A 12,017-nucleotide genomic window follows, 5' to 3' on the forward strand; every position below is an offset into this window, starting at 1 on the left:
ACAGGTGCATGTGACAGGTCTTTCCCTCACATGGGTACACCGTTAAGAGTAATCTTAAAGAGAAGAGAGTTCTTTATCTCATCAGCGCGAGCCTTTAGCTCATCGACATCCCAGTTCGCCCAAACAAACTTGCCCTTCAGAAACTCCGCCTCTGGTGACGCCAGCCAAACATAGAACTGAGCCGCAAGCGCAGCTACATCATCAATCAGCTAGTGATACACAAACATTCAAGGTGACTTACGATCATCATGTCCAACAACGTCAAACCTCTCATTCAGCTCAGTGCGAATGACGCCGGGCTGAATCTGGACAACGTGCCAGTCGGGATTGTCGTCCTGCAGATACTCGAACATCTTCCAGACGGCGGCTTTGACGGCAGTGTACGCCCAACCTTGAGCGATCGGCCTCAGATGCACCAATCCGGTGGATGTATTGAAGATGTAGGCATTGCTGGTCAGGAATGGTCCGAAGGACTGGAGGGTGTTGAAGGCGCCGATGATGTTGAGTTCAATGCCCTGACGAAAGTCCGCTTCATCGAAACCGACGACAGCTCCTACATTAGGAGAAACGCCGGCGTTGCTGATCAGAATATCAATGTTGGCGTCATTCGCCTTCTTGACTAGGTTTGCAACCGCAGCATCCAATTTCCTGCGCTGGCTGATGTCGACGGCTTCGAAAATGACATTTGTTTTGCCCCCACTGGCCTCTGAGATCTCGGCTGCAGCTCTTTCAAGTCTATCGGGACGTCTCCCGAGAATAGCAATGGTTGATGCTCTAGCTTGTGCAAAAGCGATAGCAATTGATCTGCCAATACCTGTCCCGCCACCAGTGATGGCGACAAATTTACCGGCTGCACTGAGCTCTGGGCGAGTTGGGTCAATGGAGGGGTATGGCTTGTTATGGTAGGTTTTGGTGAAAGAGATAAAATTATCCATGGTTGCTCTTGAAGAATGTTGCTTGCACTGAGTCTATTCGAAGTAGTTGTGACGATACTCAATGGAATGGTAACTCGGGGATTTTGTAGGAATGCCAGTTCAGGCTGGAGTTTTTTTCTTTGCCATGGATTGCTCACTAGAGCGCCGGTTGAATCATCCAGCCCCCTCCATGGAAGTCATTACATATCAGCTCTATTATGACCGAGGCAAAAGATGATCAGAAGTGAAACTTCCATGGAAGCCGAAAATGGCATAGTCGCGGAAAGAATGGAGTCGTTGGAGAGCTAATCCTTAGAAATATGCGGTTTGTCAGCCAACTCCGCTTCCGCGGAAGCGGCTGAACCACTATAACCTCCCTCCATGGAAGCATTGTCATCACTTTAAACCTTTCGCAGCTAATGCTCGCTACCAAAAGCTCAATATGCAACCGATCAACCGACCAAGAAAAGTAATACTCATCCGTATATACAGACGACTTGCTAATTGGCGATCAGGCGTGCGACCTCTGTTATACACGAAAGATCAAGTGTGATGGACTGCAGCCCAAATGCTCAAATTGTGTCAATTACAAGACCAATTGTACACATACTGCTCGTAGCAGGAAGTGGAAGCCTAAAGCTCTGCAAGATGATGAACCTCAGAAAGAGGATGAGATCCGGAGCCTCCAAGCCCAGATGCAAGAGCTACAACAGCAACTGGTAGTATACTGTAGAATTTTGCGGCGAACACAGGCTGATGTTAAACTGCAGGCCCAGTACAAACAAGCAATAGACAGCGCATCTGTTGTGCCCGCAGCGGCGCCCCAAGCAGACTTCCAAGATGACCTCGCTCAAGTCAGAAAGATACGCCACTCTCTTAAACTGCCGCCCCTACAGCAGACGATGCACATGATTGGCGTCTATCTAAATACTGTTAACTCGTTATTGCCCCTCTTTCATTCCGACACTCTTCTACGACTCGTTGGAGAGACGTATGCTCTCGAACCGAAGCAGCGCGACCCCGTCGTCTGGGCCGCGATCAATGTCGTGCTAGCCTTGGCACTGCAGCAGATGCCCGAGAGCAATAATGTTGGGACTCCTTATGGCACTACAGAAAGCTATCTGAGCCACGCCCAATCGGTTCTGTGGGCCATAACGCTCAGCCAGACTCAGCTCATCAACATTCAGACACTGATTGGAATGGCTATGCTGCTGCAAACTGGACACGACTCTACGCCGGCCTTGGTCTTGATCTCAACAGCGATGCGTCTCATACACAAGATCGGTCTACATAACCGTGCATATTCTGCACATCTCGATCCCGTTGAAAGACAACAACATGCTCGCGTCTTCTGGCTGGCATACATCGTTGATAAGGATCTCAGTCTCCGCGCCCAGCAGCCGTCTATCCAAAACGACGAGGACATCGATCGTGACTTCCCGATGTCATTCAGCACTGTTACCAGCGGTGACTCTAAAGCTGGTATAGTCACGACCGTTGACGGTAGCACCACCATGGACTATTTCCTCGCTCGAGTCCAGCTTGCTAGTATCCAGGGTGACATCTACGACCACCTCTATTCAACTCGCGCCTGGAAACGGACACCCGAAGAACGAAGGTTGAAAAGAGAGAATATCGTGCTCGCACTGAACAATTGGAAAGCATCAGTGCCATCAGACTTCGGCGCTGCGGATGTCATTACAACTACGAGTAACAACCCCTCAGTTGCTGCTTTCTTCTGTATCCTCCATACAAATAGTCTTCTATCGTTGATGTTAATCACGAGGGCACATGCTTGGGATGAGCAATGGGTCGGTGTTCTGCGTGATCATGGCAGAGGATTGGGCACATCACAACTACCAAGCGATTGGAACTCAATGGTAGGGCAGGCGCGAGACTTCATGATCTTATTCGAGTACGTTGTGCCTAGATATTGCTGGTTAAAATGGTAAGACTTCCCACCCACCCGATGACACCTGGACAGCACTGATATGAATAGGGTCTCGACTTGTACCTACATTTCTTCAATGGTGCTTCTGACTGCCAATAACCTACATGACCTCCAGCACGCGGACTTTGAGCGGGATAGCAACCTTATTGAGAAAGCTCTCGCATGGTTCGGAGAAATGGCTAAAGAGTTGCCGTCGCGAAAGACAGAAGTACTAGAAAACATCTGCGTCGAAGCAGTTGAAGCGATGAAGACTCGACGTGCTCATGAGATTGACGTGAAGTTTGGGGGTGATTGGCTCATTGGGTTCCTCAACAGTCTGGAGCCTTCTTGACGACGTGAAAAGAGGTAGATCAAATACTGATATTCTTCTACCTTTATATATTCCCGTGCCGACATTCCAACCGAGTTACCAAGGAACCTGCTGGAAACCGCCATTCTCATACTCCCAAAATGTCCCAGGTTCAATGTCCCCATTGGCCGACTCAAGCAACCTCACCACTGCCTCGGCCCCTTCCAAGGGATCTTTCTTGCCCCTGTAGCCGTTAAAAGCCGTCTTGCAATGTCCTGGACTCACAGCCCAGAATTTTATCTTGGGTTCATTATCACTGTGGTTCTCGGCAGCTTGCAAGTGCAACATGAGCATATTTAGACCAACTTTAGAGACGCAGTAGTCGATGTTGGCAACAGGAGGGAGCTAGCAAAGATTAGTGTTTGTACATAATGTTTTTAGGTTACGAACCTCTTTGTTGTTTGTTCTGGCCATACTGCCGCGAGCACTCGAGATCATGATGACTCTTGGCTCAGAGCTCTTTCTTAGCAGTTTACCAAAGGCGTGGGTGACAACAGCGTTGCTGGTGATAAGGTTGTTGAAGCAAGAGTTGGATGCTGCCCGGGTATCCGCCAGGTTATCTGATGATCTTCGCTCAACCTTGCCAGCGTTATTGATAAGGACTGTCATGGTCAGCTCTGTGCTTCACTCAATGCTCAGAGCACATACCATCCAATTTCCCATATTCTTGCTCCAGAGATATCACTGCTGCTTCAATAGAAGCGTCGTCCTCAATATCCAACTCAACATAGCCAAGTTTACTCTTGATTCCGCTATCAATTAGTGATTCAATCGCTTCTTTTGCTGAATCTTTTCGGCGACACCCAAGCACGATGGTAGATGAGTGGAGGCGGGTAGCGATGGCTTGCACAATGGCATAACCAATCCCGCGGTTTGCGCCAGTGACTAGGATAATTGTCATCTTTTCTGACATATAGACTCACACACAGGTAGATCTGTTCAAAATCCGGGTGCATCCAATGTTCATCGCCTTATAAGCTAAGAGGTCGGGTTTACGGAATTCGGATTTAAGGAAGTGGCTCTGCAACGCCGTCGCGACCACAGTCCAAAATGAGCTTGCTGCTGTCTCTCACACTGTGATGCTATCTATGGTGCTGCATGTTCAGGTAATTATTATTCTATTACCTACTCTTAGGGAGAAGAAAATTCAAGGCCTTGATTTCTAAGTCGTAAAAAGATTTAGGTATTCTAGCCTATGCTTAGGGATTCTTTACTAAGTTTATTCTAATACTGTCTTTTAAAGTCTTATATTTTCTTACTTCCTGTGTCCGCCATAGCGATGCAACTCTTAGGCCAGAAGAAAAATACCTATGAGTTTATTGAAATAACGTTTGATCCGCTTGAAGGTCCTGGAGCAGCAAAGTCCATGAAGACCATGGAACTCCATCTTCAAAAACTTCTTCCTCCAAATTAAAGTGGTCAATGAATTTCAAAGGGTCCTCACTGTGCTCTAGCTCAGTCGATGTAGCAGGTTCTAAGCTACATCCAGCCCTTGCAGTTGGTGCGTCCAGATTCTTCCTCAGTGTTTCGGCTTTTGTCCTCAACGCCTTCAAGACAGCTGGTTTAGCTCCAGTACAGCCAATGAAGTCAAAAGCCATCTCCTGTTCGAAGATTCTATCTAAAGCCACCCACGCGCGCTCGACGTGTGGACCTTGCGGCTTAGTGCACAAATACCACAGAACATACAATGTCACATGGTACTGCGGATGAACCTTCTTAGCCCATGAGAACTGCGCTAGAAAAGGATCATCGCCAGCTGTCCTCGCTTCCAGGATGTCCAACGCAGCGACAAGTGTTTCTTCTTTTAGTACGCCGTCATTGACTTCACTCTTCTGTAATAAGAGCCATTGTTGGTTTGTGACAAAGTCGAGCTTTCGTAGAAGATAGTTTGCGCAGTGGACTGTAAGTCGTTCGTGCGGCGTTATTGGGTTGCACTTCTCAAGCCTTGTCTGGACTCTAGTATGCACTTCTTGAAGTATTTTGTCCCTCCCTTCTTTTCTGAGCGTCGATGTTGAGGGGTTACGGGCTTTGAGACTTTCCATGGCCTTAGCTAAGTCGAAATTGATCAATGAGAAGGTCATGCTGGTCCATTCGGTCCGCTCCACTGGTAACTCCTCCATTTCAAAGAAGATGTCCGCATCATTGATATTCAAGGGTAGTTTGACATCTGATGTCAATAGCAGGTCATTGGGGTCCTCCAAACCAAAGTCTTCACCGGACCGGCTATCCCTGGTGATGATATGCCACCAAAGTCTTCGACGAAGCTCCGACTCAAAGGGTGGCAACCCAAGCTTGGTGCCATCCTTATGGAGTCCAAGAGATTGGGCTACTCGAATGATGAGACCGTTGAGGGTCCAAACAGACTTCCCTCGATTATGCACGCGAATTGCTGACTTAGTTCCAGATGATTAGGTATGAGACACAAGGATGGTGGCGGAGAATGCTCACGAGGTATATAGCTGCCGCTCGTAAACCAGTCGATGTTGGCCGATTGAAAAAGTCTCCATGAGCAAAGGCCTGTTCGATTCCCATTTTGAAACGCTGAAGGTCGGTGCTCTTATCCAGCAAGAGCGATGTCGACTCTTCAAGTGACACAGCCGCTGCAAAGTAGATGCTAAAGCAAAATGCAAGGTCATCGAACTTTGCAGCACTGGGATCATCTATAGTTGAGTAAACTCTGATTTCATCGGTAGGAATGTGTGTCAACTTCAGTCCGAGGATAATCTCGACGTTGTTCAGGTAGATATTCCAAAGCTGGATGGCAATAGCTTTGCTAGGGTGAAATGTAGAAGGATTCTGGGTATAGCAGGGAGAGGACATGATTCCCTTTGTATCAAAGGGGGAGCTTTGAAGTTCTCTTTGTTCGTACTGTGATGTTACAATCGCGGATGCAATGCTTTTGTCCTGGTAGCTGTCAGTACGGCGATTATTCTCAATAGTAGCAGAACTCACTTCACCAAGAGATCGGGTTACCATTATCTCATCAAGATATTGGCTACTCGAGCTCTTATGTATTAGCAAGTCGTTGGGTGAGTCATGCTCATCCGTAGTCGTGCTTGGTTCGAAGCTGTTACAATGCAGATTCATACGTGTAGTTGCTTCGGCAAGACTGCGCTCTAGACTTGCAATACGCCCAGCCATCTCGGCCATAATTGTTTTCTTCGTTCGTCTAACGCGCGGTCCATTCGGTGGGTAAATGCATGTTGTGCCTGAAGAAGCGCATGACGAACATGGTGTGTTCTTGTCACATCGCGTCTTCTTACTTTTGCAGGTGTTACACGAACGGATTTGTTGCTGTGCGGGCCCGGCATTAATTGAGAAAGCTTTAGAGGCCATTGATACCTAGAATCATTGGCCAAGGACTTTAGCAGAGAAATGAAGCAGCCTCCGAATGACAGAGCGCACAGAACTTATGCGCTATAGGGCGCCGGGCTTAAAAGTATGTTAAGTCCGCGTGCACCGGGGACGATCGTGTATGGAGTGACGGGCGATAGACTAATTTTAAACCCGGGCCCGGCTGAGGCATACCTAATTGGCAGATTGCCGCTAGTTCTTTCTGATCTGGCTGTCGTTTCCAGCGTCTGAGATGGCCTGAGGGTAGCCACTTAGCTGGTGTTGATTATATGGACGACCATATTCAAGGAACATGGAGAACAAGTATATAAGGATATTCCCCGCGCGAACGAGCCCGAAAAGCCAGTCTTCTAAACACAGAAACCATAGCACCTTATCTCAAACAACCTGACAACAATCAATACGGTCATCATGACAACCTCAAGCGCAGCACTTCCCAAGACCCACCGAGCACTTATCCTTCATTCCACCAGAGATCCCTATGACATCTCAGTAGTCACCCAGGATACTCCTCAGGCATGTCCCGGAAGTGCTGTGCTCCGCGTCCTGTCAGCTGGCGTCTTGACCTACGCGGACCGAGTTTACAGTGGCCATAAGCCTTACCCCTATCCAGAGCCTTTCGTCATAGGTTCTAGTGCCATCGGTCGCGTTGCCGCTGTCGGCCCAGATGCAACGTCTCTTCATCCTGGACAGTTGGTATTTTTCGACAGCTTTATCCAGGGGCGAGACAACCCCAACACCCTTATCCTCCATGGTTTGTCCAAAGGTTTTAGCACTCCAAGTCATAAGCTTATGGAGGGAGAATGGCGAGACGGCACTTATGCAGAGTACGCCAAAGTTCCTCTGGAGAATTGCTTCTCATTGGACGAGAAGCGGCTCATCGGCAACCCTGCTGAAGGGGGTCTCGGATACTCAATGGAAGATTTGGCCTATCTGTGGACCGTCTCAGTTCCATTTGGAGGACTTCAAGATATAGCTGTCAAAGCTGGCGAAAAGGTCATCATTAGCCCTGCTGCTAGAACTTTCGGAAGCGCTGCTGTTCTCGTTGCTCTGGCCATGGGGGCTCAGGTTATCGCCGTCGGTCGCAACCAGGAAACTCTGAACAAGGTGAAGGATTTGAACCCTGAGCGAATTCGAACAGTTCTGAACACCGGAAACGTCGAGAACGATGTCAAAGAGCTGACCAAGGATGGTCCGGCGGATGCTTTCTTCGACATCTCCCCTGGCAAAGCTATAAATAGCACTCACTTCAAGAGTTGTATCATGTCGCTTCGTCGCGGTGGACGGGTGAGCTTGATGGGCGCACATCACGAACTGAAACTACCCGCTATGTTCATCGTGATCAATGACATTACGGTCAAGGGGAAGTGGATGTATACGAAGGATGATATGCGCAATATGATCAAGCTGGTGGAGGCAGGGTATTTGAAGCTTGATGCAGTACAGACTGTTGGTAACTTTCCGATGGAGAAGTTTGCGGAGGCATTTGAGAGGGCATCCAAGATCAGCAGCCCTCTGTCGCATGTCCTTATCTGTCCTTGAGCTTTGGGCAAGCATTTTGTCCTAGGCATGGAAGCAAGTTAGAAACAATCATATCCCACTCACTATTTATCAATAATCCTGTTTCGAATAAATTTAGGACGCATTCTGGCTGGATGCACTGTAGAGTATATTATTTAGTCAGTGAGCTCGCGGTCGACGTAAGTGATGCTGCGTTGTCATTTACCTTAGTTGATCTTAATGAACATGTAGGGTAGATTATTTGACTGAACGTCTTATCTTATCTGATAAGAGAATCTGCAGTGGATCAGTTCTATTCTGTGACTGGTCGAACCCTTATGGTACCGGGCCAAGATCAGTCTGACGATGCCATGTCTGACTGCAAGAATGATTGGTACTGGGCGAAAAGGATTCATGGATTTCACAGGCAACGATGCGTTGCTACATCCGAGTATCCGAGACCCTTACCATATCCTGCTTACAAAAAGAAAACTGATGACACAAAGCGCCCTTAGCCGCTTAGACCGCCGAGACATCTCCCACCAGAAAATGACGACGAATTCATGCCAAGCTCCATAGACCATATCTTATTTGACGATTGCCCAGTCAGGCTCTACGCACTGCCATCGAAGGATTCTTTTTGTACATGAATACCCAGCCGCGGATCATAGGCACTTCACTTCACTACATCAGCGTCATAGAGTTTTGTGGATTCCTTCGGTGCATTCTTCGATGCAGAGACCCTCCCGCATCCGGGCGCTGCCGTTTCTAAGCCTGCACTCCAACGCTTCTTTGAGCTTGCAGAATTTAGCGCATCAGCAGCTTGCATATGATGCTACTGCCGTAGGATGAATGTTACGGGGGTACTTGGCTGCCTCTCTGCCGGTTTCACCGCAGTTTCTTTTAATTCTTTATCCATACTTTTATGCTGCATTGTCGTTGAATAGGCACGTTTATTTGACCTGGTGGCTTGGTCTACCCCTCAGCCTTTTTTCGATATGACCATTTAAATCACCAATGAAACAAGAAATAATCCGAGATTAAGCTTAAATTCTTCTGAGACTTAATTCCAGTAGAGAAAGTGGCTTCTGAGATGCCCACGCGGCCTTAATTTGTGATGCTGACAATTTGAATGCCAAGATGGCATACGTCAGCTCAGGCGTCATTGAAACTCCGTGAGTGGATAAGGTTCTCGCCTTTCGGATTTAGGAGGCGTCGCCCTTGTCAGCATCTCCGATGTCATGCTCCCCATGGCGGGGTCCGGAGCCCGGGCTTCCCGCACACAGACATTTAAGCTTAATATGAGGATGTAACTGAGACTATCAGGGTATCGTCAATAACAATAAACTCAAACATCATGAATGCCAAAGAGTTACAGAATAGAGATCACTTAGTAGATACAGTTTCAGTATAACAGAGCAATACAAGGCTGAGACAGTACCACTCAAAACAATACCACATAAACTCATATCCATGGAGATACCCGTGAAAAAAAGAACCCTCGCACAACCCGCACTCCGAAATCTGTGTAACAAAGAAAAAGAAAATCACACTACCTACCTTAATTACGAGGCCAGAGTGGCTCAGCTGCCTTGGAAGAAGCCGAACCCGCCCAGACGCACCTAGGTCTTGGCTTCGCTAACTGGCCAAGAGAACGCGTACAGTCCCCGTGTCATAGATGGGGGCCATCCCGCTCTGAAACTGCTAAATCCGACGTCAGATCTTCATATATGGTTCTCCAAAATTCCACTCTGGTACGCCTGTTTCAAAGGGTCCGAGACGGTGAACATTCATGGACAGCTGATAGCTATGAGTCTCTTGACCTTTTTCTTGATCTTTTCTCAGGTCTGCTCTTTTTATTCTGTGCAAGGTATGTTATAGCTCACATAGTGATGACCAAATACTGACTCCTTCATTAAGCGTTATCTGTCGCTAGAGACACTATTGATCGATCATCAACAATTGAGAGACTGGACTTTTCCCAAAGTCCACCTACTCTCGACTCAGCATCTTCATTCCAGGTCGAATTTGAAGTACCTTATGAACGCCAACGGATCACACTGAATCTACAGCCTTCCAAAAATGTTGTATCGCGTCTCACTACCGTTCAGCACGTTAATTCCACAGACAGTCATGGTGTCGTCACTGATATTCAGAGTCAACGTCCGTTGCTATACAAGGGTGTAGCCTTTGTAAATGACATCGACAAGCAGACGCAAAGAAGAGTAGGATGGGCACGAGTAATGGTGCGATATCGCCAAGGCCGACATGTCATTGAGGGCACTTTCACAAATGACGGTACTTACCACCATATTTCGCTCGATTCGAATTACCGCCAGGCGCGACAAATTCAAGATGGGCAACTCAGAAAGAGATCTGAGCGAATGGTAGTATGGAAACAAACAAGAGACGAAAGCGACGGAGCTCTTTCGCAAAGGTCGTCCTCAGATGAGCCGACCTGTCAGGCTCACAGATACAATGATCGACGCCGTCAGACTTCCGATGGTCAGGATACCCACCATCCTCTGCTGGCCCGACAAGACGTCAACGATTGGTTTGACCCAAGAGATGTAATTGGATCTACAGAAGGATGCCCCAACTCCCGGAGAGTCGCTTTGATCGGCATCGCCGCCGACTGCTCATACACAGCAGAATTCGACAACATGCAAGATGCTCGCGATAACATCATTTCCCAAGTCAACATCGCATCGCAAGTCTACGAAGACGCCTTCAACATCGCCCTAGCCATTCAAAATTTGACCATAAGCGATCCATCTTGTCCTTCTGACGCACCACGATCAATGCCCTGGAACCTTCCCTGCACAGCAAACGTCGATATAAACGACCGCCTAAACTTATTCACCCAGTGGAGGGGCAGACTACGCGATGATAACGCTGTCTGGTCTCTTTTCAGCGCCTGTCGAAGCGGTTCAACTGTTGGAATCGCCTGGATTGGAAGTCTTTGCAATCGGTCACGAGGATCATCATGGGGTCGCGGTGGGACAGCCTCTGCGAACGTTGTTGTGCGTACTGCTTCGGAATGGCAGGTCTTTGCGCATGAGCTGGCGCATAACCTTGGAGCTTCTCACGACTGTACATCAGGTGATTGCGGGACGTCAGGATACTCGCCTTCTGATGATTGCTGTCCCCGAAGTGAGACTACCTGCGATGCTCGGAACCAGTACATCATGAATCCCCAAAGCTCTCCAGGCCTGGAGGAGTTCTCGCCATGTACTATCGGCACGATCTGCACAGGCATTGGCGAGGAGCACGTTGACACGAGTTGCCTTGTTAGTGAGGACGAGGTCCCCGATATTAACGACAGTCAATGTGGCAATGGTATCGTCGAGCCAGGCGAGTCATGCGACTGCGGTGGTGAAGACCGATGCCCTGCAGATTCCTGCTGCAACACTTCGACCTGCCAACTCCGCAGCGGCGCCGAGTGCGATCCACTCACCGATGGATGCTGCACTGATGAATGCCGAGTCGCTTCAAGTGGTCTAGTCTGCCGCGAAAGTACAGCCTCTTGCGATCCCGAAGAGACATGCGACGGAAGTTCAAGTCAATGCCCCGTTGACGTGCAGAACTGCGACGATGATGAAGACTCAGGTAGCAGAGGAGGAGAAGGATCGGGAGGAAGCTGGTTCGATAGGAACAGAACAGCTGTTATTGCGACCGCTGCTTCTGTTGGAGGAGTCATCCTAGCCTTGCTGCTTTGCGTGATATTCTCTTGTATCAGGAAGAGGAGAAGAAGACAAAAAGGAACGCAATTACAGAGTGGGAACATCAGCGATGGATCGAATGCACCAGCTCTTGAGCATACGAGAGGTGTTACCCAGATGCCGAGTGCACCGCGGTTGGTACATAGATATGCATAGTTTTGGTTTGGAGTTTATGAGATATGTTTCACGATAGATATGGCGGGCGTCAATCCTGTTAGAATATTTGC

General features: G+C 48.4%; 6 protein-coding genes across 6 annotated transcripts; 3 read left to right on the forward strand and 3 right to left on the reverse strand.

Annotated features, from left to right (window-relative positions):
• Nucleotides 1-26: 26 nt before the first annotated feature.
• On the reverse strand, nucleotides 27-935 carry FTJAE_1134 (uncharacterized protein; the record flags this gene model as incomplete). Its single annotated transcript, XM_037344272.1, has 2 exons — nucleotides 27-193; nucleotides 242-935. The coding sequence occupies 2 exons, from the start codon at nucleotides 933-935 to the stop codon at nucleotides 27-29; spliced, it is 861 nt and encodes a 286-aa protein (XP_037211819.1).
• A 398-nt stretch (nucleotides 936-1,333) lies between these two features.
• Nucleotides 1,334-3,196, forward strand: FTJAE_1135 (uncharacterized protein; the record flags this gene model as incomplete). Its single annotated transcript, XM_037344283.1, has 3 exons — nucleotides 1,334-1,383; nucleotides 1,537-2,862; nucleotides 2,914-3,196. The coding sequence occupies 3 exons, from the start codon at nucleotides 1,334-1,336 to the stop codon at nucleotides 3,194-3,196; spliced, it is 1,659 nt and encodes a 552-aa protein (XP_037211820.1).
• A 75-nt stretch (nucleotides 3,197-3,271) lies between these two features.
• Nucleotides 3,272-4,115, reverse strand: FTJAE_1136 (short chain dehydrogenase; the record flags this gene model as incomplete). The annotated part of the gene is made up of 3 exons (XM_037344294.1): nucleotides 3,272-3,559; nucleotides 3,605-3,816; nucleotides 3,863-4,115. The coding sequence occupies 3 exons, from the start codon at nucleotides 4,113-4,115 to the stop codon at nucleotides 3,272-3,274; spliced, it is 753 nt and encodes a 250-aa protein (XP_037211821.1).
• Nucleotides 4,116-4,530: 415 nt separating this feature from the next.
• FTJAE_1137 (uncharacterized protein) lies at nucleotides 4,531-6,364 on the reverse strand (the record flags this gene model as incomplete). The annotated part of the gene is made up of 3 exons (XM_037344305.1): nucleotides 4,531-5,517; nucleotides 5,663-6,118; nucleotides 6,167-6,364. 3 exons carry the CDS (start codon nucleotides 6,362-6,364, stop codon nucleotides 4,531-4,533), a joined length of 1,641 nt encoding a protein of 546 aa, XP_037211822.1.
• A 615-nt stretch (nucleotides 6,365-6,979) lies between these two features.
• On the forward strand, nucleotides 6,980-8,110 carry FTJAE_1138 (alcohol dehydrogenase; the record flags this gene model as incomplete). Its single annotated transcript, XM_037344316.1, has 1 exon — nucleotides 6,980-8,110. The coding sequence occupies one exon, from the start codon at nucleotides 6,980-6,982 to the stop codon at nucleotides 8,108-8,110; it is 1,131 nt and encodes a 376-aa protein (XP_037211823.1).
• A 2,201-nt stretch (nucleotides 8,111-10,311) lies between these two features.
• On the forward strand, nucleotides 10,312-11,946 carry FTJAE_1139 (Disintegrin and metallo ase domain protein; the record flags this gene model as incomplete). Its single annotated transcript, XM_037344327.1, has 1 exon — nucleotides 10,312-11,946. One exon carries the CDS (start codon nucleotides 10,312-10,314, stop codon nucleotides 11,944-11,946), a length of 1,635 nt encoding a protein of 544 aa, XP_037211824.1.
• Between the last annotated feature and the right edge of the window lie 71 nt (nucleotides 11,947-12,017).

The sequence above is a fragment of the Fusarium tjaetaba genome (assembly GCF_013396195.1).
Source record: "Fusarium tjaetaba strain NRRL 66243 chromosome Unknown NRRL66243_c0000023, whole genome shotgun sequence".
NCBI classification, from domain to species: domain Eukaryota; kingdom Fungi; phylum Ascomycota; class Sordariomycetes; order Hypocreales; family Nectriaceae; genus Fusarium; species Fusarium tjaetaba.